The 27381-nt window shown below is 31.7% G+C and overlaps 2 protein-coding genes across 2 annotated transcripts; both read left to right on the top strand.

Moving 5' to 3' along the window:
- Positions 1-16270: 16270 nt before the first annotated feature.
- On the top strand, positions 16271-17506 carry LOC145620782 (transcription factor MYB44-like). Its single transcript, XM_081675491.1, has one exon. The coding sequence runs from the start codon at positions 16364-16366 to the stop codon at positions 17156-17158; it is 795 nt and encodes a 264-aa protein (XP_081531617.1). The 5' UTR covers positions 16271-16363; the 3' UTR covers positions 17159-17506.
- Positions 17507-19770: 2264 nt separating this feature from the next.
- On the top strand, positions 19771-27287 carry LOC145620610 (uncharacterized). Its single transcript, XM_081675309.1, has 10 exons — positions 19771-20102; positions 21993-22060; positions 22746-22771; positions 23409-23499; positions 24636-24731; positions 25745-25813; positions 25985-26043; positions 26148-26270; positions 26501-26572; positions 26670-27287. The coding sequence occupies exons 1-10, from the start codon at positions 20013-20015 to the stop codon at positions 26732-26734; spliced, it is 759 nt and encodes a 252-aa protein (XP_081531435.1). The 5' UTR covers positions 19771-20012; the 3' UTR covers positions 26735-27287.
- The last annotated feature ends 94 nt before the right edge of the window (positions 27288-27381 follow it).

The following is a 27381-nucleotide window of genomic DNA, read 5'->3' as shown; positions in this document are numbered from 1 at the left end:
AGGTAGTATTTATAAGTGAATGTACTTAACCCACTTCGGTGTTACTGCCAACGTGGAGACTGCCCTGCAGCTAGCAGTGCTCCTTTTTCCTTAACAGCCAATTCGAAGCTTTCAAGCTAAGTCTTAATTGAAAAGCTTAGTGTCAAGGATCAGGACCCGCCAAGCAGCTTCAGGTACTAAATTAAACTTAGTGCTTCACAAGGTCACATAATGTAGGACTATCAAGATCAAGATCATACATGTTCCAGTTTAACTAATACAAGTACAAAGTATGCAAGCTATTACGTACTCCCCATTAGCATTTCCAGGGAAATTCAATATCATAGTAAGAAGGAATAATCACGCTTGACAATGGACCGCGACATTGCTAGTCACCACCCGAAATCAATCATCAGTACTGGAAACCAAAAACATCAGTCTAGCTGATTTCAGAGAGCATGAAAGGAATCTGAAAATAGCTAGTCATCGTCGTCTGGTCATATCCAAGGGTGTGTTTCATAAACTTGTTTCACCTTTCTATTTTGTTTGCAGAGTCAATAATTCACTTGCTAGTTGCTACATACTACTTGTACATGTCTTTTGAAAGTACGGTATACTACCGTGCAACGATCCTCGTCTTCTGCCACGCTTGTTGCACAATTTTCTTGCTTGCTTGATCGTCTTGCATTTGCTTATTATGTTTCCTGATGCATATCAATACCTTTTTGTCTTCTTGATCATACATAGCATTGCTTTTCTTGCGTATAGATTTATTTGTTTCAGAAAGTTGTGGGGAAGAGCTTTACTAATTAATTGTATTTCAAGCATATCAAAAATGGCTATTAGATGAAGTTTACAAGTGTTAATTACTTGTTTCAATACTTCCATACAATTTTACGGCATGTTCTAGTTATTCTGCCAATGTTTTAAAAAAAAAACCAATCCTTTTCACCATATTATGCAATAGTCTCAAGCCACATCATTATTCATTAGCTGATTAGTTCCACGTTTTATTATACCATGAACAGCTAGCTAATCTACATCTACAAATTAAACTAACCAACATTAGCGAGTTAATTAATGTTATTAGTGTATCAGCTTGTCTTATGTGACACCGTGTAACCACTTATAAAAGAACAAAGTAACCCTATAGCACTGACTATGTAACCCTTTTAATACTGACCAAGTAACCCATATAACACTAATCGAGTAACCCCTATTATATTGACTAAGTAACTCCTATAACACTAACGAAGTAACCCCTATAATGGGTGGCCGCACGGTGTGGGTAGCAACTGCGCATAAAAATTTGTCTAAAATCATCATCAAATTAAATCCGCCTATAATTATTCGCTAATAACCAAATAGATCTAATTGTACTCTATCATATCCGATTCTCAGCTCAATTTAAAAATTCAACCTAGAGAGTTTTTTTTTTCGTCCACAAAATCTATCATCAATCTCAGCTTACATCAAAGAAAACTTAAGTTGTTCAATTAAGCTCTTAAACTCGACAATTAACCTACACAATGATGATTCCTAGCTGCCTTATTTGACTAACATCAATTTTAATACTATTTCCTAATTTGGGAACGCAATCAATTGTCATACAAGTATTTAAACAATTTTGAGTACTCTTATTAGCTGTAAAGGAGTAAAAATATAATCATATCCGATTCTCGTGAGATTGATGTATGCACAAACTCGTATAATCTATCTATCTATCTATATATTATACTAAAAGACAAGCACCTCAATGTGAGGATGACAAATGTCACTCTCTCATTGGCTTATCTTATGTATAAAATATATCTAAATAATTTTTGTTTACATATTCAAGCATAGTTATTTTTGTTCAACTTTAAACAATAAAAGCAAGTTTCTATACATGCATAAGATTTATATGATTTCCTAACATGATTAAATTTTTAATAATAAAATATATATTTTCCAATACTGCAAATAGTCCATAACGTCTTTCCAATCTTTATTTATAGTCAAGTTAAAGAATAATACTGTAACTAATTTGAAGCAATATGATTAAAGTGCATAATTAAGTAAACAAATATTTTGTATTTTGAAAGGCTAATATTGTTTTTTTTTAATGAAAATTAAATAAAATCGATAGAATTCAGTTTGACGTCAATTGTGAAATCAATACATAAATTTAAAAATAAAAAAAATAAAAAAAACAGATGTAAAGTAAAATATTGTGCACCAATTATAAAAGTTATCCTAAATTCAATACAAGTTATGAATTAGACATTTGACGGGAAAGGACATATATAAAATGTATTATAACTAAAACTCGTGTTATACTAAAAGACAAGCACCTCAATGTGAGGATGACAAATGTCACTCTCTCATTGGCTTATCTTATGTATAAAATATATCTAAATAATTTTTGTTTACATATTCAAGCATAGTTATTTTTGTTCAACTTTAAACATTAAAAGCAAGTTTCTATACATGCATAAGATTTATATGATTTCCTAACATGATTAAATTTTTAATAATAAAATATATACTTTCCAATACTGCAAATAGTCCATAACGTCTTTCCAATCAAGGAAACAAATATTTTGTATTTTGAAAGGCTAATATTGTTTTTTTTTTAATGAAAATTAAATAAAATCGATAGAATTCAGTTTGACGTCAATTGTGAAATCAATACATAAATTTAAAAATAAAAAAAATAAAAAAAAACAGATGTAAAGTAAAATATTGTGCACCAATTATAAAAGTTATCCTAAATTCAATACAAGTTATGAATTAGACATTTGACGGGAAAGGACATATATAAAATGTATTATAACTAAAACTCGTGTTTAAAATTGTAATATTCGTATTAACAATGCTATTACTTCCCTCAAAAAAAAAAATCGATAGAATTCTGTTTGACGTCAATTGTGAAATCAATACATAAATTTAAAAATAAAAAAATAATAAAAAAAAACAGATGTAAAGTAAAATATTGTGCACCAATTATAAAAGTTATCCTAAATTCAATACAAGTTATGAATTACACATTTGACGGGAAAGGACATATATAAAATGTATTATAACTAAAACTCGTGTTTAAAATTGTAATATTCGTATTAACAATGCTATTACTTCCCTCAAAAAAAAAAAAAAAAAAAAAAAAAAAAAAAAAAAAACAAACAAACAATGCTATTACTTATGAATTCGTGCATTGCTCATGTACTATACTAGATATACAACAATCATGTGCAATGATCTATGTTGTTTTATACATAATAATACTTTTAACTATAATTTAGACTTTCAAATCAACAATTTATAATAAAAAAATATATACATGTCATTTTTATTAAACCTAAACATTATATAATAAGTCACATTGTTAAAGTTCTAATTATATTATTGGAATGTAGGCATGATACTATTTTCATGTACTTTACATTCTATGTAATTACGTATAGTATGAAATTAAATTAATACATTTCGTGTAAAATAGTATGTGTATATAATATAATATTTTTTATAATATAAAAAAGTATATATATAATATAATATTTTATAACACGAGTCCTCCATATCAAGTGTAGTCTCAATCACCACTACACCAATTGGTTGTTGGTATTGGTGATTGAGACTACACTTAATTGGCAGGAAGGACCCGTGTTCGATCCCCGGCAACAACAATTGAGAGGGGAATGGAACCTAACAGCCCACAACTGATCCTCGAATCCGAATTAGCTTAAAGGGTGAACCAGATAGAACACCAAAAAAAAAATTGATCAAGCAACTCAATGCATATATGACGGGAATTAACTTATCCTTTATATATCTTATACAAAACTCTAAAGTCTATAATTTTTTCAAGAAATAATAATATTTGTAAATTTTTGTTAATATGAAAGATATAAACCCATCAAAATGTATATATAGTTAATTTGTTTAATAACTTATATCGAATGCGTAATTTTATTAAAATTATTTGCATGTAGTCATTAAATGTGTTGGATGTTGTGTAGCTATGCAATGTTAAAAACTTTAGTTGAGCTACTTTGATTTAGTGATTGTCAGTAACAAGATATTGACTTCGATATTGAAATATAATAGTCTAATAAATTCTAAATAGAAAAATTAAAACAAAAGGAAATGAAAATAGTAAATGGCTTTAAATATGAAATAAACATACCCTTTTAAATCAATTTAGCGAATTCAAGAGACAACTTTAAGGCTTTTAAAAATTAAATGGGGGAAAATATATGTACAAGATCATTTTTAGAGATATAAATGTCCATGCACTATTATAAGAGTTTTGTTAACCTTTTTATAATTAAGGTAGGGACAAATCTTAATATATAATCCGTATATTTTATTTGTATAAAATTATCAGTATCCATACGACCATACCTATATACGAAGTATTTGTGTTGTATAGTGTATTTAATTATCTGTTGGTTATATGACTATTATATAATATATAGTTTTTGGCACAATGCTTAACTTAGGAAAGATATAAGGTTATTATTGTGTCTATAGATTTGGAGAGTGCAACGGGCCGGGTCAATAAAACATGTATATAGTAAAATGATTGTATGTAGCTACTGATGCAGATGGTATGATAAGAAAATTTAAGTAGTTTTTTTCTCAACGGGATATATAAATGAATTAGTCCACTTCTCTAATATACTTATTTGGAGTATTATTCAATTATTTTTCAATTAATAAAATAACATTATAAAAAATTAAAAGAAATTCAAATAACATAAAATACTATTCAAATCACGTTCCTTTAATTTTTTTATTGACCATTAGTAACCAAGTCCTTTATTAGTAATTGAATTACCTTTGTTTTTATTTTTATTTTCCCTACGAGTTTTATTATTTGATTTATAAACCGTGCATCGCACGGGCACTATGCTAGTTACATGCTAATTAGCCTGAAGAAGTGAAGATCTAAGGTTTATTTATGTCTGGTTCTATTTTTAAGTATGTAAGCTTACAAGTAACACTTGTTCAAAACATGCGTGCATGTTTTCATGTTTTGGGAGAATAATCAATTAGTTTAAATTAAATAAAGAACGTGTCTTTTATATGTTTTGGATCAATTATAACTTTAGATCCATCATTGATAGTCTTGTTACAGAATCTTAATTGATACGGAGTAATTTGATACGGAGTATTATATTATATGAAAAAATAAATAAATAATACACTACAACAATAATGTTCCGCGACAACTTTAGGCTTATTTATTAGCTTTTTTTTTTTTGGGCGAACACGACAATGGTCTATATATAATTATCAACAACTTTTCAAGTAGATTTTAGAGTTTTTTTAATACTTGCAACACACGATTTTTCATTGGCATTTAAAAAGGTGGGCTTCAAATGACTTAAAACCCTTAAATAATGAGGTTGTGAGATTGTTGGAGTGTAATTAAGTAGCCATGAGCATTATAAGATTAATTGTACAACTTTAACGAACTAAAATTTTCAAATTAGAAAGTGTTGCAACTTGCAAGTATTGTGATATTTTTATTTTAGGAAAGTGTTGTAGGTATTAAAAAAACAAATAAAGTATTTTGAAGATGAATTATAACTTTTTTTTTCATTTTAAAAATGTAATGCTTTTGTTAAAAACACAAATTATATGAAAACTATTTGAAAGCTAACATCGCGATTATTACGAAACGGAAGGAGTACTTATTAAAGTAGTAAAGCCTATTCTTCGAATAAAAAGTTGGTGATACTTAACTCAAGCAAAAGACTTGGAAGGTAGAATGAATATGTATGCTACCCACTTAATTACTTTGTTAAAATACATGTAATCAAACTTAACTCAACAGTTAAGAATCTGACTATTTAACTTAAAATCGGGTTCTAATTCAACTTTATCGAACCTTAGTAACATAACCCCATCTCATGCATGTTTTATACCGAGTTCCAACGTAACTAGTCCTTTCACAAACTAAATCCTATAAAAAGATCACAATAATAGCCTTCATAATATAAACACATGAACATGATATGTTGAAACAAATCAACTGGAAGAGTGAATCACAAGAAAAGATCTTTAAATTCATCATTACAAAGTTAATTAATTCAAATTACTCCTAATAAATCCAAAAACTAGGATCATATATAATCACATAATTAAAAAGAACTATAACCCCCCTAACTTAAATCTCAGTGCAAATCGCACTAAAGTATATATGTATGTAACTATGTGCAAAACAACAGGATCTCTCTTGATATGTGTTCTACATGTTCGTTGAATCATAACCTATATCTTACACTATATCAGTATATCTTAATCTTAATTAACTATTAATTAACCTACTAATATTCCCATGATGATGTCATACATTCACACTGATGTTTTAAGCAATTCCTTCTGATTGGGTAAACTTTCTGCTACTAACAATATAAAATGTGCAACACATGTTACCCTCAACCTTATATTATAACATTTTATCATATCATAGAATAAATATAATTAAAAAAAGTCATTGGATTCGGGCTGACAAAGGTGACAATAATGCAAAATTGTAAGGGAAAAAAAAGGGTCGGATTTTTTTAAAATTTTATGTTTGTCTAGATTTTTATTTTCCCTTTTTGGAGAAAACAACTTTTGCAAGAAAAGCATGTGCTTTGCCTAGGAAAGCAAGTTTAGGTTTATTTAGCTTTCATATACTATATACTTATGGAGTACTCGTATTAATTAATCAAGTTTGTTAATTGGTAGGTGGGTAATATTTAGGTCTTAATCTTGTTGTTTTTTATTCTTCTTAGGCAAATCTTAGCTTGATTATTAATATTTATTGTGATAAATTCCTCAATTGTTGATAAACTAGCTTTGTGTTCCTCAAATTTATGATTTCTATGCTTAGTAAGTTACTAGGAGAATATTTTAGAGCTGTGTTTATACTCTATGTTCACACTAAAACGGTTGAGAGACTTATTAACGACTATTCCTACTTCGTATATATTATACAATGGAGAGAGTTTGATCCTCTAATCCATGGCTTTGATATTTCAAAATAAAATAACAAATCTACATGCATTATATTACTTACTAAGAAAGTATATGAGGGAGTATATTAATCACGGAGTATAATGTAGTTCTATTATTTTTCATTTGATTACCAACTTTATCGTTCACTTTTATTTTCTTTTCCTATACTAGCTCATGTATGTAATGTTAAAAAGAATATAGTATGCGATTTTATTTTGGAAATTTCAATCATATAACAGTCTAGTTCTTGTATGTAAGTAATAAACGAGTTGATTATACGCCAACTTATATATGTAATACTCCAATAACCTCTAATTGGGTTTACACTTCAACTAAAACATACTTCGTATCATTGTTTGTCGATTATTCAATGTGATTTAGCAATTTAGAGAAATATGTGCTCCGTATGTAGTGATAGAGTTATGAGAAAGAGAATGTTGGAAAGCTTAATTATATTGATGTAATTCATGAGTATATATAGTACATGAGTAAGCAATATAATACGACTAGATACATTAGAGTACTTGTCTAGGTACATTAACTAAGAATAAGGGATATCTTTGACCATCAACCTAAAGAGTAAATTAAGGAATAAATCAAGGGATCGGATCATTATCCTTTACACGCCCCCGCAAGATGGACGTCCAGAATGAGAGGCCGATCTTGATTATAATTCGCAAATCTTGTTAGGAAGTGAAGTGTAGGTGATGTGAGAAGGGTTGCATCGCATTGTGATTCTCCGGAAGGGTTTGGAGAGAGGGGAGTATTAGAAGTAGTTTTTTTCTTTTTTCTTTTTTCTTTTTTTTTTTTTAGCCTGTGCTTGCAACATATGAGAGAAGAATAAAAATATAGGGTTTCCTTCATAACTATTGAAGGTGAGATATGAAAAAAAAAATATGATGGTGTTGATGGTGGTTTAGTTTGGAAAGAATGTTATGTTTCTCCATAATGATTTTGGAAAAAGAATTTCATGTTTGGCAACACTTGGTAGGTAAACTACGGGATGCCGAAAAGGGATTGTTTCTCCGGAAGGGGTTTGGAGAAAAAAAAAATCGATAATTGACATCTCTTGGTATACAAAATACGGGATGTCAAAAAAGTTGAGCGAAGTGTGATTTTGGTTTGAAGCTTTCCTGGAAGGAAGTTTGATATGGTCACCATCATTTGTCGGCGTCGGCAAAGGGTTTTGATAGTGTAACCATGGTAGATTAGTAGTAGCAAAAGCAAGAAAAGATGGATCAAAAGCTCATGATACCATGATAGAGTTATGAGAAAGAGAATGTTGGAAAGATTAATTATATTGATGTAATTCCATGAGTATATATAGTACATGAGTAAGCAATATAATACGACTAGATACATTAGAGTACTTGTCTAGGTACATTAACTAAGAATAAGGGATATCTTTGACCATCAACCTAAAGAGTAAATTAAGGAATAAATTAAGGGATCATTATCCTTTACATGTAGTACTTTTATTTTACCAAAACCTAAAGTACATTTATCAGAGAATAATATGCCATACAATCAACATATAGTACACTAATTAAATAAATTAAGCTAATAAGAATTTTGACTTAATTGATTAGTAATGAAATCTGATTAAATTTGTCCTGGATCTCCTTTAGATCTAGGGAATAAAAGTTCCTGATGAAATTGAAATAAACTCTGGCAAGATCAGAGGGAAGATGGTGGTGTTGTTCCCACTCGAGCAAACACCCAATATCTCACAACATGATGAATATATGATCTAGTAATTAATCCTATAATACGAAATATGGATGAACATTATTCCTAACTGGTAAAGCATATACTTTATGATAAAATAAATACGAAGTATGAATGTGATAATATGGAAACAAAAACAAGTGCAATGTTGGTCCATGGCACGTGATAGAAGATGGTTGTTCAGGTGCCAAAGACAATTAGGTCAATTACTACGACCACTTGGGAAAAAATAAAGAGCTTATATACTAATATACTACTTCCCAAAATGCCAACTATGTCCCATATGACTTTATGTTAAAGATAACTAAAAGAAAGTAAAATATAAACTTCCAGTGATAAAGGGTTTGTTCATTCCATTCAGATTTTAAAAACGAATTAGGGTTATTTAGGGTTTGTTTGGCATCATTTTTGGTTTTTAGTTTTCTGTTTTTTTGAAAACTAAAAACCAAAAACAGGTAACAAGAAAAAGGTGTTTCCACTTTTTTGTTGTCAGTTTTCAAAATTATCATGATTTTAATAAGTCTAAATAATTTTTTATTCATTATGTGACATATATAATATTTTAAAAAACAAAAAACCAAAAAACAGAAAACCACAACAATGCCAAACGAACCCTTAGTTAAGGGTGTGTTCTATTCACTTGATTTTTCACTAATCTGAATTTATCTTAACTTATCTGAACTTATTAGACTTTATTAAAGCTTATTTTAATTGAACTTTGTACTTTGATAACTCTTATCAGAACTTATTAAGCCTGATCTGAACTTATTAGAAATTAACTGAACTTATCTGAAATTATACACCTAAAATAAGTGAAAATAAGATGAACATTACAAATAAATTAGCTGAAAAGATTACACATTCTAACTAATTTTTTTACTTTTCCTATGGGATAATCGAAATATTACAATTTCTATTGATCTGGAGAATTATTACGTTTTAGGGCATGTTCACATTTATTTAATTTCAGTTCTGTTTAGTTCATTTTAGTTTAGCTCCAATCAGTTCAGTTCAGTTCAACTCCAATTATTAATTCAGTTTAGCTCTAATTTTATTTTCTCATAAAATATTCATTTCAGCTCAGTTCAGTTCAGTTCAATTCAATTCAGCTCCAATCAGTTCAGTTCAGTAAATGACTAAATGTGAACAGGCCCTTAGAGAAACTATAAGAGGATTTCATAATGATTGTTTCAAACTATGTGTATTCAAAGTTTTTAATATTATCAAACAATTAAGCCTACGAAGAATATCAAACTTTGCCTTCAAAAAAAAAATCAGACTTTATTAAACCTATCGGCTTATTAGATTGAGACAACAATGTAGTGAGGATAAATATAATGGAGTTAATCGCTCCATTAAACGAATTTAAATTTAAGATCTTTTTGGGTTTTTTTTTCCTTGAGTGCATTAGATCTCAAAGATAAATTATAATAAGGCAAAACCTTAAAAATATCCAATCCGGTCTTCGAATTTTGAATCATCAAATAATCATATTTATCCATTTATGAAATTGTCAAACAACCCTTATGGTTGTTTCAAAAAAAAAAAAAAAAAAAAAAAAAAAAAAAAAAAAAAAAAAACCTTATCGTAGAATTTTAACAAACATCCAACAGAATCAACAAAGTAGATAAAACTTTCATTTTCATTATTCCAAAAAAAGAAACTTCAAGTTGGTATTCGGTTTAGAACCGTTTTTCACTTTCATAACCTCCAAAAGACCAAAATACATACGCATTAATATCTCTTTAATTTTGCGTACGCATGAATTTCAACGATTGGTGCCTCCCATTCTTAATGCAAATATGGGTTTAACTAACTCGTTAGGTATTAGTTGGCGGTATCATTTTGACCATTTATCAACTATATATTCATTTCATGTATCATAAAAATTCTAAACCATCAACAAAACCCACCTTTTGAAAATATCGTTTTAGCTACTTTGATGATGACATACCTATATATGGTGGTTTAGTTCCTTATTTTTCTTGTATTCTGTTAATTATTACAGATTACTAGCTTAGTTAGGTATATACTTTCATCTCAAAATACGTAACTTTCATATTTGAGTTTTTGAAGCTATTGAATATAAAATTAATTGGTCAGCTTAACAAATTAATGATGCTTAAATTTTTGCTATAACTTTACTAAATTAATTAGGGAAAAACAGAAGAATTTCATTCGAGTATTTACATTTTACAAGACTAAAAATCTTCATCAATAAGCTTAGGGGATTAGTAGGTTATACTCTCTATTTTTTGTCCTTTAAATAAATTACTCCGTATTTATTAAATACTTTCTATCTTTTATATACTAGCTGTCGAATTTACTATGCCAACCCATATTATTGTTGCTAATTATATTTTTCCAGGAATTTAAATTTATCATTGCTACTCCGTATTTTAGTTTAATTTGGTGTGTTCCAAACTTCAAACATGTCCTTTGTTTACTATTCTATCAAAAATATTTGTTATCACGTCCAAATACCAAAATAATTTGGCTACTTGATTAATTTTTTAGTTAAAATGGAAGAAGGATTACATGCATGGTAGATTGGTAGGTATTTAACTATTAATAACACCTTAAACTAATTCCTTTGCAAAAGCAACAGATGATAAATTAAATAATCAAATGCGTAACGAATAAGTATAAAAAATTAAGAATTTGAGGTAGAGTTATTCTTGTATACTATAAATAAATAGTGTATGAAACAAATATTTTGGATGACTTTTTATATGTTATGACTTATGAGCTGACTTTTATAATATCCGTGGACATTATTAATTTGATGATAATCTATGGATCGGGATGACATGTAATGGAATAAGATTTAATTTTATTCTATTTGATATGAGCACGTATACTTACGATATCAATATTTTGGTTTTCCATCATAATCATTAGACCTTTAGACATGACTTTAACCTACCATTCGTTAATATACATACATATCATCTCATAACCTGATAACAATTAGTGGTTTTGAGATAGTCATACCAACCCTACGTACCAAAATTTCTATCCTTTACCATAACATACATTAAAGAGACAAAGAAAAAAAATATAGCCGAAATTTAATATCTATCCTTAAGAGTTAGTTATACCTCTTTAACATATTAATTAATTGTCAACTAAGTTATCATTATAACAAGTTGTGAGACTATAAATAACACTCGTGAATTAGAGTCAATTAAATTGCTAGATTTATAATACTCTTTCCGTCCTAATAAGATTCGTACGGAACTAGAAGGAGGTTAGGATAAAACGCGCCCCAACAATGACAACAAAAATCTCTGTCAAAGCGGTCTATATGCATGCCGTGAAGAAACAGCAAGGACTCAAGTAACCAAGTTATAAATATCTGGTTTATCCCACCCCATAACGAATACAATTAAAATTAAGCAAGCAAGTAGTAGAAAACTTTACCTTAAATTAACCAACTACTTATAATGCTTTCCTTTTCAATTTACAAAAAATAATGTAATGGCTGTCAAATCGCACAATAAATAAAATTGCAAGAGCAAATATTTGTGTCTCAATCATAAATATAAAAAAAATTCTCCCACGACTATAAAATTGTACTTGAAATTGGATCTACCTTGAGTTACATATAACATATTCAGATATTCTATATAACAATATTTTATAGACCATAGCACGGCTGCTCCCGCTACTTTGGTGTTAGTTGTATAATTATATTATTAATAATACTCTCTTCATATCGAAATAATTGAAAAACATTAATCGATTGTAAGTTGTAACTAATGTTAAAGCCGTATGAAAATATTGTAAAAGTCGAGAGATTATTAATATTATTATTAAAAGAAACAAAAGTATATCTTGTAAGTTTGTTGGGCGCTGAAAAATTAAAATACATTCGAATGCTAGTGCAGGTGCTAGACAAAGACAATGTAGCAATCGAGAGATGCTTATCTTCTTTGAGAAAATGCTCTCTAACCGTTTAACAATAACAAAATAACAAATAATAAATATAATTTTATAGTATTATAAATTATTGTATTCCATATTTGTTGTTCAGACGTAAAAGTAAACTATTGAAAGGGAAGGATCAAGGAAAGTCCCTTAAAGTTAAGGACTCTCTTTTCTTGTCTATTTGTGTATAAATTAACAATGTTTAAGTGACCTTAATTCTAACCAATCCTGCAAAGTTGTAGTACTAATCTAATCTAATTTTATAATTAATTATTACTTTAGCTTTTAGTACTTGTTTTGAGCATTGTAACCTGTTAACATCGCTGAAGTTGTTTTTATTTAATCCCACTTTTGCCAATTTTATGGTTTTTTTTTTTTTTTTTTATAAAGATATTGACAAAATATCATGATCAGAAAGTCAAATGGCTTCTATAATTAATAGTTTGGGTTTGGAACTATATCGTATATACAATATATGTGTTTGCCTTGAAAGCTAATGTCATTGCCTAGTGGCAAATTGCAAGGGTTTACTTATGAATTATGATATAATCGATATTATGATATGTCACAATACTTTTATCTCTAATTATAAGTTATAACACTATTATGAGATTTATGACTCATAGAAAAATTGAATTATGTGAAATTTATATACTCGTACTACATTTCTTGCTACAATGCACGAGACGTGCAACATTATTATTTTCTTGCTACAATGCACGAGACGTGCAACATTATTATTATATGATACTCTCGTACGTTGTTGTGCGGCTAACTCAACATATGGCAAATTGTGTACGTAGATAATATATGCTCACTTTCTTCATTAGTTCCACAAGATTAACATACATTGATACACTCCACAGTCCACATTCTTTGCATGGTTACGGTCATTATGGTTGTGGATTGTGGAGTCATGCATTATTCATTTCATTTTATTTATATATTATGTGAGGGAAAGGCCTTTGATTTGTAACGTATGTAATGTAATGTGTATTGTGTATGATTTGATTTCTATCCTAGACATGTATTCGAGAATTTGCTGAGTCAATTCCAAACGAGAAGTATGCTTACCTCGATTTGAAAGTTGGTAATAATGGTTTTAACTACAACAAAGCAAATATTTGTTTGATCATTTCCCAACTTAAATGTGTTTGGGACAATAATGATAAAATCAAAGTTATTACCTTCTATTGAGATTCTAGAGCATTTGGGAGAATCAATTTTTTGAGCCAATGTTTCATTAAACATTACTATCAACCAAATCATAGTAACTTCAATAAAATACGTTTAAATTCCTTCGTGGACATGTAAAAATCGCAAATAACATATCAATACTATTTCGTTACAACCGAATCATCCGTTACAATCTACATTCTACATAACAACTCAACTACAATTGTCCGCATTTGAAACTATCAATATTGTTCCCAACTAAACACCAATTAGTCACACATCAGCACTCATTAATCCAAATCCAAATATTTATGTGTGAGGTGGTGTATTTATTACCAATAAATTAGCCTAAAACAAAAATTAAGATGGAAAACAAATACTCCCTCCGTCCCCTTTTGATAATCCCTTATAGCAAATTTTAGTCCTAAAATGTTCACTCAATTTGTTTTTTCCAACAACCATTAATATTAATTTTTTTTACCAAAATTCCCCCCAATTTGCAACAATACTTGTGCAAATTTAAATTTTCCATGTAAATTTTGTTTTCCTATGTATTTTTATTACTTTATCTCTTTACTTTTTTGCATACCCAATGTCAATTTACTTTTTCAATGTATTTTTACTATTTTTATTTGTGTTTATTAATTCCCGTGAAAAATGCCGATAGGGTAATTAAGATGCGTTATAAGAAGAGAAAATCGTGATTGGTAGGGGAAAAAATTGAAAAAAGGGGGGAAAACCTCAAAAAGAAAGGACGGTGACCGACTGGTGTCAGTGAAGCAATAGGCCGTTAGAGTGTTGTCCAACTTTACGCAGGTTAAACAGGCTGGACTTACAACTCAGCTAAATCGTTTCCGTTTCCTGGGCCCACGCAAACCCCTCTTTTTTTGTCGTTTTGTCCACCTCACCTTTAGATTCTCAACTTCCGTTTTTCAAATGACACTTCACTCCCTCCCAGTGCCTTACAGCCTGTCTCTCAGTCAAAACTCTAAACGTATAAATCTTATCTGCTCCTTTTTTTCTCACTCATCCCCTAACTTCCATAACTACTACGACTACAATAAATAATTTTTTTTTTTTTTCGTTTCCAAAATTAGGATATTTGTAACATTATTTCGAAATTAGTCTGTTAATTAAGATAAAATCGTTAGTAATTTAAGATTATTTTTGAACATGTATTTTAGATCTTAAACCTATTACCTATATACAAAACATTATAGAGTACGGAGTACTATATTTTGGAATATATTACTCCGTACTATATTGGATTAAATTAAACATTTTCTATCGTGATTAGCTAAACAAATTTTTTGTTGGATCATTTGCCCAAAAAATTGATCACAATATTGAATTTATTATTATTATTGTAGGAGTATACTCCGATATTAATCATTTCGTGGCATCATGAATAACATTGTGTTACTCCTATTATTGTGTCCATTCCATTGAATTGTATTTTGTACAAAATGACTTACCTTTTAGGTGTTGATGGGTAAATTAGTAAGCTTGCTACTCATATTAACTATTGTACTTCGTAATGTATGAATCAAGTATGTCTAACCAACATGGGTTAGAGCCTTAGAGGTAACATTCTCCTGAATTGATTAAAGTCGTTTAATTAGTTACGTCAAAAATATTGTTAAGGAATGAATACTCCAATAAAAAAACTAAGTAATAAAGAATCATGATTTGATTATAGCTATATCCAAAGCCACATCATATAGACATATAACATTATTTTCGAATCAAAAGTAGTATTTATTCGTATACCATATTTATGTATATTTCAGAACAATGCTTGCATAACGTAAATGTACATTACGAAACTATCAACCATATTAAATTAGACCAAGATAGCATCATTAAAACTATAATTACATTCTTTGAATAGTTAGACGGATTGAAATTTTCCAAGTCATCATATTCGCTTTTAACAGTAATTTCAAAATACATAATCTTTACATACATTGTTCGTAGCATTATTATTTTTTTGCTACAATTAAAAGAGTTATTTAACATATATCGTAATTTATATAATATTTTTTGAATATATATTTCGGATTTTATATGTAACAAAAAAATAGTCATATGAGATTTTATCACATTTGTAGTTTAGAAACATAAAATTAACCTCTTTTTTTACATCACAACATTGGTTCAATTCTATTTTTTTGAAAAAAAAGATAAAATCAAGAATGGCAAAATAAATAAAATTGTACTCCGTAATTATATAGTGGTAATATAGAAAGTTATTATAGGCGATATTTTAGTTAGTTAAATCCAGTAAATTTCGAAGCAGTTACGTGGGGACGCGTGGCCCCCACTCCAGCTGTATCCCAATTAACCGCTTACCGGATAGTACCCGTAACCTCCTCAACCTCCTCCTTCACATTTTTTACCTCTTCTCCCTTTTTCCCTTCCTTTATATTCTCCTCATTCTCTCTCCCCCCCACTAGACCACCAAATCTCAGAGGCCTCCACCTCTTCTTCTTCCTCCTCCCTCAATTCCTCTTCCTTCATTTTCTCTCTCCTCTTGCTCACAAATTAGGGTTACAGTATCATGGATAACCTTCAAACCTCTTCTTCAATGGCGGCGGATCGTATCAAAGGCCCTTGGAGTCCTGAAGAGGACCAACTCCTACGAAAGCTTGTTGAGAAGCATGGTGCTAGGAATTGGTCTGTCATCAGCAAGTCGATTTCCGGGAGGTCGGGGAAATCTTGTCGTCTCCGCTGGTGTAATCAGCTCTCGCCGGAGGTTGAACACCGGGCGTTTTCCGCGGAGGAGGACGATATAATCGTTCGTGCGCACGCCAAGTTTGGGAATAAGTGGGCTACTATCTCGAGGCTTCTCAATGGTCGAACCGACAACGCCATAAAGAATCACTGGAATAGCACCTTGAAGCGTAAGTTTTCGTCGATCGTCGCCGGAGATGAGGTTTATCGGCCGGAAAAACGGCCGGAGATTTCTCAGTCTTCTCCTCCGTTGAGTCCGTCGGAATCTGACGTCAGCGATTCCGGCGTTGGTTTTAGGTCGGCGGTTGTGGAGGAGAAGGAGAAGATTGAGAATGATCCGTTGACTGCGTTGACTCTTTCCCTCCCTGGAGTGGAAGAGCAACATCAACAGCAGCAGCAGCAGCAGCAGCAGAATCCGACGACTCAGGAAGTGAATCAGAAGAATGAGTCGGTGAAGGAAACGATGTCGTTTGGGCCTGAGTTGATGAATGTGATGAAGGAGATGATAAGGAAGGAAGTGAGGAATTATATGGCGGAGGCTGAGAAAAGTGGGGTGTATTTTGATGGAGATGTGGTTCGAAACGGCGTCGTTGAGCGATTTTACAATGGCCATTTCCATTGAATACAATTCAATCCAGGACATGATATGAGATGATATGATGAAGAAGGAAGAAATCATCTCCAAAAAAAAAAAAAAAAAAGACAATTCATTTATTTTAAATCTCTTAAATTTCGGTAGTTTCAAATCACAAAATGTATGTACAGAAATGAAGAGTAGAAAATTCAGTAAAATTAGGTTTTTAAAATGGATATGAAGGAGCACATTTTTGGTAGAAATTGGTTTAAAGTTTTTATTAGGATCTTTTTTTTCTTAAAAATGATTAATTTAAATCATGTTATTGGCCTCGATAAAATCTAGTTATCGAACTTGTTGCATTATTAGTTCAAATCATCTAAAGTATTCGCATCATTTTCGGTTGGACTGAGTTAGATTTAAGTTTAATTACCATGACCTGTTTCGCATATGTAGCCAGACTGATGAAAATCGAATTTTATTAAGAGAGTAGTCGAATGTAAAATCTAATTGTCGAATCTGTCACCTTACAAGTTCAAATTATAAACTTTGTATCATACCCTTATTATTTAATAGAAGGGTGGGAGTTAAATTAAGTTTGATTATCATGAAATTGTACTCCATAAGTCCATATCATATTTGTATCAATTGATGAAAATGGAACCTTGAGTAGCCAAGAAATTTAATTTAAAATTTAAAGGCGTAAAAATGGCACATGGGTACGGAGGTGTACGGTTTCCGCTGGTACAATCACTTGGGACAGTTTTGATCTTTTTGAAGGATGGGTTGGCCGGTTGGGGAAGGAGGGGTATTATGGTCAATTCGATCAAGTGTGATAGGATGTCAATACTAGCTGGAGTGTCTTAATTCATGGGCTGTAACTGTAACTTTCGTAACTGATTTTTAGGTCCATTGGGCTCTTTATTGTTAGTCCAACCGTTTCTTCTTATAAAGGGTTGACCGTTCTATTCTTGTTCTAAGACTTCTAACCAACTTGAGAAGCTTTGAGAAAAAACTCCAATTTTATTACTATGTAAACCTAACTTGAAAGGAGGAAGTTGGAAGGTTTTGTTTATTATGCTTGAAAAACGTATTAAATGATTCTAATTTATTTATTTTCAAATTAATACTCCATATTATCAACAATAGATATGGTAATTTAGTACTCGTACATTGCAATTTCAAATGTTAAAGTTGTGAATCAAAGCTAGATTATGAACACGTTCGTATATAAATAAGGACATCTACCAAAATACTTCGTATCTTTATTTTGATCAGATAAATCCATAAATGTCACGACTAACATGTGAGTAGATACTTTGATATATGCATGAATAATGTTACAAGTTTATATTGAAATTTATTGCTTATAAATGCTTCAGATTCTATTCCATGAAATTAAAGATTTAACTTATTTGTCCTTCATAACTAAATAATTTTGACCGTAAATTTGGAAATTGGGCTAGTAGACCCTTTTTGGGTACAAAATTTACACATGCCTTTTGTTCTTTTTTGCTCCTAACCTAATTGTTTTTCAAACAAGAACATAAGAACATTAGGTGAACATTCATGCACTAGCTACTAAAAACTTTAATCTAAATTTCTATCAAATAATAGGAAAGATATAGCCATCCAAGATTTTGTTGAATGAGTTCAAACTTTTTTAATGGTAATGCTATTATATAAACATTTAATACATTTTCTAGTTTGATATTAATCTAAGAATGCACGACAAAATCACACGCAAATCAATGTAATTATTGTTATATACTCCGTATATAATTGATGTTGTTTTTTAAATGTAAAACTAGTGTGTACGCCGGGCGATGCCCCGAGTTTTACTTGAATATTAACAAATATTATTTGACCTATAAAATATAAACTATATAATTAAAATAAAAGCGAACAATAATAACTATGAATCTAAATAAGTGTTCTCAAATTGATGTTTAATACAAAGTATGTAGTATATTAGTTTAATTCTTATTGGTCTTGTGTTCAAACTTTGTAATAAGCATTTTTATTGATGTGGCATATAATACCTGTGAATGGTGTGCCACGTGGCACATACTCTGATTTAATATAGAAGTATAGATGGCACATACTCTGTTTTAATATTTAAGTATAGATATAGATATTACGGACTACATATAATCACTAAACATTCTGAAATTATATCGGCCTTGTTTGGCAAATGGCTGTTGGCGGTTGGCTGTTGGCTGGTTCACTTGGCTTGTTTGATCAGCTGGAATGTTTGGCTGTTTATAATGGCTTTTGAAATTGGCTGTTTAAGCTAGCTGTTTATAAAAGTGTTTGGTAAATTAATTGTTGGTGGTTGGCTGTTTATTAGATAATTTGTGGGCCAACAAGCCAAAAGCCAACAAAAAAGCTCTCAAAGCAGCTTTTTCATTTTGGCTTAAAAGCCAGCTTTTCGCCGACTAAAAAGCCAATTACCAAACAATTTTTTTGGCTGTTTGACCACCTAAAAAAGCTAAAAGCCAAAAGTTAACCAAAAAGCCATTAAAAAGCCAATTACCAAACATGGCCATCACCTTAGGGAATTGCTCCGTTGCTCGGGACTAAAAACTAATGAAACAATTAAACAAAGAATTAGACAAAATTTAGTGTTAATCAAATCTTCTGGAGTCTGGCTGTATAGTTTTTCGCAAACCCAAAAACAAAACAAGAGTATCATCATCTACCTATCAATGGAGTACAGAAACAAAAGAGGAGAGAGAAAGTCATCCATGGAAGACGCTTGATGAAGCTTTTCTTCTTCTCTCACCTCCTTTGCGACTAGCCCACTTCAACTGATCCCCATTTCCTCACACTCTTTTCCCTACTTCTTAGAGAGAGAAAGTGAAAACGCTGAAGAAGAGATCCCCAGATCGAAACTTCGAAGATGTTGCCGACGACGTCAAAAGGGCGTTTGCCGTCCACTTCTCGGCAACCTAATCCCGTTTTCCCTCATTATCTCCGTCGAATTATCAAGGTAATTTTTTCTATAAATCCCCCCTTTTTTTTTTGCTGTGATTTTTCAATTGCTTTGTAATTACGCTTGTTGATTCTTCTTTTGGATCTGGGTTTCTCTTCGTTTCATTGTTGATTTCGAATGTTGTGTGAAATTATTGTGCTATTCAATTTGATCATTTGAGGGTTTATTTATTTTGTTGCTGATCTAATTTTAAGTAATTTACATTGAATATGCTGATTATTTGGGTAATTTAGCTTTTAATTTCTGTAATTAGAAGGCTATGTTCGAATTCTTCTTATTGGATCTGATGTAATTTGGATAAACTGCCAATTTTAGTAGGAGGTGAATCAGGCAATGCGGCCCACTTGATAGTATATTATTGATGTCTATGGCAGTACTTGCTTTAGAAAAACAAAATGGCATTGTTTTATAGTTGCACTTTTGAAATGGGGTCATTTCGCCTTTTAGTGTGATGATCCAAGATATTGTATTTACTTTGATATGAGTTGTGTAAACCAATAGCATTATACTGAATCATCTTTGAGTTGCAAGGATCTGATAGGATTATTGTTACTCTTGCTTGCTGGTTCTGGGTTGTAACTTAGTCGCCGTGAGAGGTCTAGTGAGGCTTTGGAAACGGGGCAGGAGTTGCTGTTATGTGGATGATTGACGAGTTGATAGTATACATTGTATTTTGAGTGTGTAGAGTGGAGTGGGTTCGGTAGTACTTTTCATCTTGGCAAGGACTGCATAATCTTCCAAAGATTTTTATTTGAATGTCTTTAAGTTTTGTACACGGGAAACAGGATGAGATGATCAGCCATCTAGGTGCACATTGATGAACTTTGGTTGTGGCCTTTTCAAAATTCATGCTGGTTTTATTTGGATTAGAAAGGAGGCTACCGTGAGTAAGGATAAAGATTGATGCTTGGTCATCTTGATACAACCCATGGTTTATAAATCCACGGATCTGCAAGAATTGCCTTATCAAACAGTTTTGTCAATCTGTGAAACTGATTTTACCTGAGTAACAAGGACCCATTTATGTGTAGGTCAATACAAAGCCAATTTGGGCTGTATGATCTGTATAATATAAATAAACATGCTGCATGTTATAGATATGAGAATTACCTGGGGTGATTTTAATGTCTGGAAACAGAAAGATAGAAGAGTGGTAATTTTACACGAGTTTGGCTCATCATCAATGTCCCAGTGCAGAGCTTGCCAGGGGTGGGTTTTTTTTGGAGATCATGATGCCTGTAATTTTGGACGGAGAGCACTTACATTTTTCAACCGTGCTTTACTAATTTAGTTGTTAGGTTGATGACTTGATGATTAAATGTTCACATACTGAGGTGCTACCATGTCACAAGGTCAATCAGGGTCATGACTTTTCTTTGAAGGGCTGTAAATGCAAATGGTAGGGATCAGAGGAGAGAGGAGTATGGGGGAGCTTGAGGTGAATGTGGCTTACACTGGTGATATTGATCATTCATCTCGACTTTTGTTTTAATTAATGGTTTGAAAGACTAATAATTAAGAGAGATTTGCTTCAAGCATTGCTCTTGGAGCTTAGATGAAGTGTAGCATTATTTTCTGGTGGAAATAAGTGCAATTGAAGTTATTTGTAGGAATACATGCAACTATGCAAGGAATCATAGCTGACAAAGTGAAAGAATTTAATGTTGTGCTTTATTATTGCTTGATGATGCCTTCATGTTAATAAGTATGGTTCAAATTCCCACATTGACATTCGTATCTTTGTTGAATTTTACCTTCCATAAAGTATTGTGGATATTATTCTGCTGGAATCTTGCTTGCACATATTTCTCTTATATATGCAGGGGAAGGGAGTTTAGAAAGTATAAGCTTATCATATGTTTTCTTTACTTTGCTGATTGTATGCAGTGGCAACAAATGGATGTTGAATACACTTTCTGGCAAATGCTTCATCTGTGTACCTCACCAAAAGTAGTGTAAGTAATTATTACCACTTGTCTGAACTCTACTCTTACTATTGGTGGAATCATCTTTTGCATTGATGATGTTGGATTCTATTCTGAAATTGTGTGGGGAGAGAAATAGGCTTAATTTTTTTTTTCGTACTATTAATCTTTTCACTTCTTATTATGAGGCCTATGATTGTAGCCAAAGGTCTACTCTTTTGTTTTTATAACAAGTAATTTTTATTGATGCCCTTTGGTTTACCTGTTATTAGTGGCTTGTGCGTGTCTCTTGTAAATTTAAGGACTGTATAGAATTTGTGGTTGTAGGATGTTAGCCGTGTGGCGAGTAAGGGCACCTTTATACTATATCTGTTGACATATTATGTCAATCATCTTTGAAAGGGATAACATATTAACATGCGTTATTAAACTAATGATATTTTATAATCCACTTTTCTATTCTTTATTTTTTGGGGGTGCAGAGTAATGGCTTGATAGTCTACACTTAGTCAGTTATACCTATCATCATCTTGCACCCTCATCAAAATATTATTAACTATATGATCAACCAAGTTTGCTTTCATACTCTCTCTCTTATTTTGAACTAAGAAAATCAGCATAATAATGTACTGTTATTAGTGTCTGGCAGATGTATTGTGATAATTGTCTAATCACGTGTTTTTTCTTTGGCATATCAAATGGTTCAATTATGCAGCTATCAACACACAAAGTACCACAAGCGTAAGTTTTTATTCTCCCCCTTTGCCACGTTCTCAATTATTCAAGTAACTGCAACAAGATTAGATGTGTTGAGTTTAGAGTGGGTCTACTGATTTTGAATTCTGATATTGCGAAATTGTCATGTGAATATTATTCTTGGTCTAGTTTGTAACTGTATAGCTTTCAAATTGATGATAGGGGCTATATCTTTACACATGCCCTTTTTGGATGATTGGGCCCATGAATGTTGCCTGAGCGACAAATAGCATGTCCTGTATGGGATGGGACGTTTGTTGTTCTGTCTTATATCACTAGCAACATCATAGCTCAATTGAAGAATTGAATCTGTAATATCTTGGTCTACTATGTCCTGTATCCTGTTAAGTACGGAAATAGAACTGTTGGATCAAACAAAATTTACTGTGCCTGCTGCAAAAACTACTCGTTTACCCTATACATTTGCCAGTCCCAGCTTAACCTGCTGTCATCCTGTTCTGTGTATAACACAATCTTGTGAGTTGAGGATGATCTTGTCACTTTTTTTAGTCAATATGTTCTGAAAATTTAAACATATTGTTTTGTATCTGAATGGCAATTAAACTTCTGGAATGTTCCAAAGTTTTTTTTTCCTGATTGTCTGCATTTCTTGTTATTTCAGAAACCAAAAATCAATGGGCTCGTGATGATCCTGCTTTTGTTGTTATCTGCAGCCTTCTCTTAGTGGTTTCAACTTTGGCCTATTGTGCTGCGTAAGTCTTGAAAACTCTAACTTCTACTTTTCTTTTGCCATTTTAATTGTTTAATGCCACACGATTTTAGAAGTCTTATGAAAATGTTGATTATGCGATTTAAATCATTAATAAGTTGGTCCATTTTAGCTTTCAAGAGCAGAATATGCGCACTATCTTTAATGTGCTCTTCTTAATTAAGAATTTTAGAAAATATTGATGTGAGTTACTTTGTCATGTGTGCTTTGAAAGAATACTTGCTCGGAGTATTTACTCTCCTAACAGTAGTAGTTCGTTCATGAAAATATTGAGAAGGCTTAGTTACCTTTTATCTGCAACGTTGCCTTTTCTTGTAAAAAGAGACTTTCACCTTCAGGAGACAATTTAGCGATTCTCATGGCTGTTGTGAAACATGAAATGCTTTGAAACATAGATGAGGAGCTCTACCAGAATGGTCTTGTGCTGTAATAAAAGAGCTAATATTATCTGCATTAAAAGAGACAAATAGAGAGGTAGGAGAGTACTGCTAACCTGCTTTGCTGAATTAGTTTTCAAGGACACATTGAAAATTTTGGAATTTTTTAGATGCTTTGAATCTTAGATGCATCAGCTGATTTTGTGAAAATTTGGTCTTTTTTTCCGGCCAAGCTCTGGGAAAGTATATCCTGCCATTAAACAGCTTATAAGCTTATTACATCCGTGATTGTCAATAATGCACTGTCAATTTGTTGGAGCTAGTAAGCATGTATTTTCACTTGTCTAACTGAATCACTCAATAACTGTTTCAAATAGCTGTTCAGGAGTTATGGAACCAATTACCATTGCTTGTAATTTTTGAACAGACGCATCAATGTTCCAATTAAGGAATGCACACTTTTCTTACTTTCTGTCTTTTATTCTCTCCAATTTATGACTGAATATTTTTTGTTTTGTGAACCCATTTCGTATTTTGCCCCAGTCACCTGTACCCCAACCCAATTATTTTCTGTACCACAAAACCAAAATTATGGTTCTGTCAACTCTTGACCTTCAACATATGATCTTATGGAATCAAAAATATATGACCTCTCCTTAAGGTCTTTTCTATTGCTCTTAGAGTTTTAGTTATTGGCAAGTGCAAATTTTCTGACATTGCTTTTTATTGGTACGGAATGCAGGTATGATCATAGCACAGGACATGCTGTTTACGTAGTTCTTTCAGTTTTGCTTTTTCATTTCATCATAACTGGAGCAGTGTTGGCAACCTGTTGTTGGTAAATTCTTCCATCACCCCAATTTCCCTTCATGCTCTATTTCGTTAAGGAAATTTGTCGCTTTTCTTCCTATGCTAGTATGCCGTGGCTTCTCACTTGAATTATTGATTAGGATGTTGTCGCTTGCTCAACTGTATGATTTCTAGCTCTTGACCTGTGTGCGTTGAATAGCATTTTTATGCTGAATGAATCATTGAGTGCTTGGCTGTGCCCCAGTGGTGGGAAAAATAAATGGAATTCTGTGCATTGGTTGATTTCCTGTGTTCTCCCTAATTAGGGTATGCACCTGTCCTTTATATTACCTAGATGCTGATTACTGTATTCTTTTGCTCTGGGGTTTTAAGTGGTGGACTCTCTTTAGTAGGTCTGTTCTCTAAATGGCATCTACAAGTTTCTTTTTGGCGAATGACCTTTTTTTTTTTTTTTTTTTTTTTTTTTTTTTTTTTTTTTGTGGGTTCATATGGTGTACATGGTATAGTTCCTATCTAAGCCAGAAAATAGATGATGAATACTGTTGTTATTGATGGGTCTGTGGTACTTTTGTGAGCCTATGATAACATGTCTTATAGTCATCCTGTCATTAATTATTAATGACCTGCTAAAGTACCTAGTGAATAAGTCATCCTGTCATTAATTATTTTTGGGATCTATTCGTTGTGCTTTGACTTCTATTGGCCAGTAATTTTTAGAATGCGGAAACTGCAAAATTGCAATTCCATCATCTTTATAGCTTATCTTCCTTGTCCTGCTAATTGCTATAATCCTTGTTGAATAGGTGAACTTTATCTTTTGTAAATTCTTGTCTGGGATCCATACACTGTGCTATGACCCTGGGACAAATATTGATACATGATCAAGGAGAATATATGAGGAGAGTGGCTTAATAATGTGGAAGACCTATTCTTTGATGATTTATTATGTCATTATGTGTTTGTCATATGCTGGGTCTTTTAATCGTGTCTTGTGAATCCATTATTTTGTTGCTTGATGCTAATTTTGCCTTGAATATACAGGTTTCTGACAAATAATTACCTAAGAGAAGAGGCTCCAAATAGTTATGTGGTTGAACAGCGGGTAGAATGGTGAGTTTGGCTTCTGGATTTATACTTGAGTAAATTATATATCAATCAGAATGGTTTTTGTTCACGTATACACTGCATACCATGAGGGGTTTCTCTCTGTTTACTTTTTTGGTTTTGCATCCTAAAAGTTTGTGATTGTGTTTGACTTGACTGTGTGATGTGGTATGCTAGGCTGTATGCATTTGATGTGCACTGCAATTCTTTCTTCCCAATGTTTGTTTTACTATATGGTAAGTTTCAGCTCATTCTGGTATTTGCATAAACTTTGTTTCAGTTACTGGAGACATTTATAAAGGCTTATTACTGAATTTTAATGGACTTTTTTTGGTTGCAGTGATACATTACTTTTTGTCACCGCTGCTTCTTGCACATGGATTCATACCTGTTCTGTTGTCAAATTTGCTCTTCATGGCTGCTGTGTCATACTACCATTATCTCAACTTTCTAGGTTATGATGGTAAGACTTATATTTTTGATGTGGAAATTTTTATTTGGTTGGAAGGACAAGATGGGTTTGAAGCTGCTGCTTCAAATCTTTCATGGCTCAGATTCTCAGAATGCTACTTTAATTATCCATATTCGAATAATTGCATAGGCTAAATGGCAAACATTGTCATTTTAGAGTAGATATAGAGCTTATTTCAAGATTTTTTTTTTCTTTTTGACTAATCCTTCATTGTAATGCAGTGTTGCCCTTCCTGGAGAGGACAACCTTTTTCCTCTATCCTATCGGCGTTGTTTTAATCCTTTCTCCTATTTGTAAGTAAAAGACACTGTTCCTTTGTTAGTGGTAAAATTAGCTTAATAAGTTACTGTCGTGATTTTGTCTGATTCTTATTCTATTTTGATTATGCAGTTATTCTTAGTGGCTTTAATCCCTCGAGATATATAATGAACATGTACTTCAGTATGCGACTATGATTCTGAGGTCGAAGCTGTGATGTAAGCACATACATTGAGCCAGAAACGGTAGATGACAGTAGGCACATGTTGTGAACAGGAGGTGCTACGAATGTCCCTTGAAGTATGAAGATTTTCCTGATGGTCATTTGTGGGAGCTTTTGAAATTTTTTACCCTATACGGCCTTTTCCCCTCTCCCCCCTTCCTATTTCTACAGATTTTTACCTTTATTTTTTGGGGCAATGGGAAATAGGATGCCGAGGAAGGGAATTGGTGGATCTTGTCAACAAAATGCTAAATGTAATGGTTCCGCTTATTCTTATAACCTGTCCGCTCCAGTAGTTCCTTTGTTGAAAGAATCCCGCACTTTTACTAATGTAAACTTGGAAATGTGAGGGCAATTAGAGCTTTACAAGCAGTACATTTTCTAGCAAATAGAAAATGTTTTTGTTTCTTCTGTCATTCTGTGTATGGGTGTATGCTGGTATGGTAGTGTTTTTGTACATTTGAACTAAAATACAGGTTGCTAGTCTGTTACATACGAATACACAGATTTCTTCTTTTTCTGGTCAATGTTGGATATGTCTTTCTGTAATACATGACTATGTGAGTTCATTGCCACAGTGCTAATTTAAACTCCTAATCCAAGAATTTTACACATACAAGA

This window comes from Chenopodium album, chromosome 27 (assembly GCF_948465745.1).
Source record: "Chenopodium album chromosome 27, dcCheAlbu1.1, whole genome shotgun sequence".
Lineage (NCBI taxonomy): Eukaryota > Viridiplantae > Streptophyta > Magnoliopsida > Caryophyllales > Amaranthaceae > Chenopodium > Chenopodium album.
The sequence above is the reverse complement of the archived record's forward strand: the minus strand, read 5'-3'. Positions and strand labels throughout refer to the sequence as shown.

Excerpts from the sequence above, each read along its gene's own strand:
- LOC145620782 (XM_081675491.1), top strand. The coding sequence starts at position 16,364 with ATGGATAACCTTCAAACCTCTTCTTCAATGGCGGCGGATCGTATCAAA.
- LOC145620610 (XM_081675309.1), top strand. The coding sequence starts at position 20,013 with ATGTTGCCGACGACGTCAAAAGGGCGTTTGCCGTCCACTTCTCGGCAA. Across the intron at positions 23,500-24,635 it reads ACTTTGGCCTATTGTGCTGC|GTATGATCATAGCACAGGAC; the intron begins GTAAGTCTTGAA and ends TACGGAATGCAG. Across the intron at positions 26,044-26,147 it reads AATGTTTGTTTTACTATATG|TGATACATTACTTTTTGTCA; the intron begins GTAAGTTTCAGC and ends TTTTGGTTGCAG.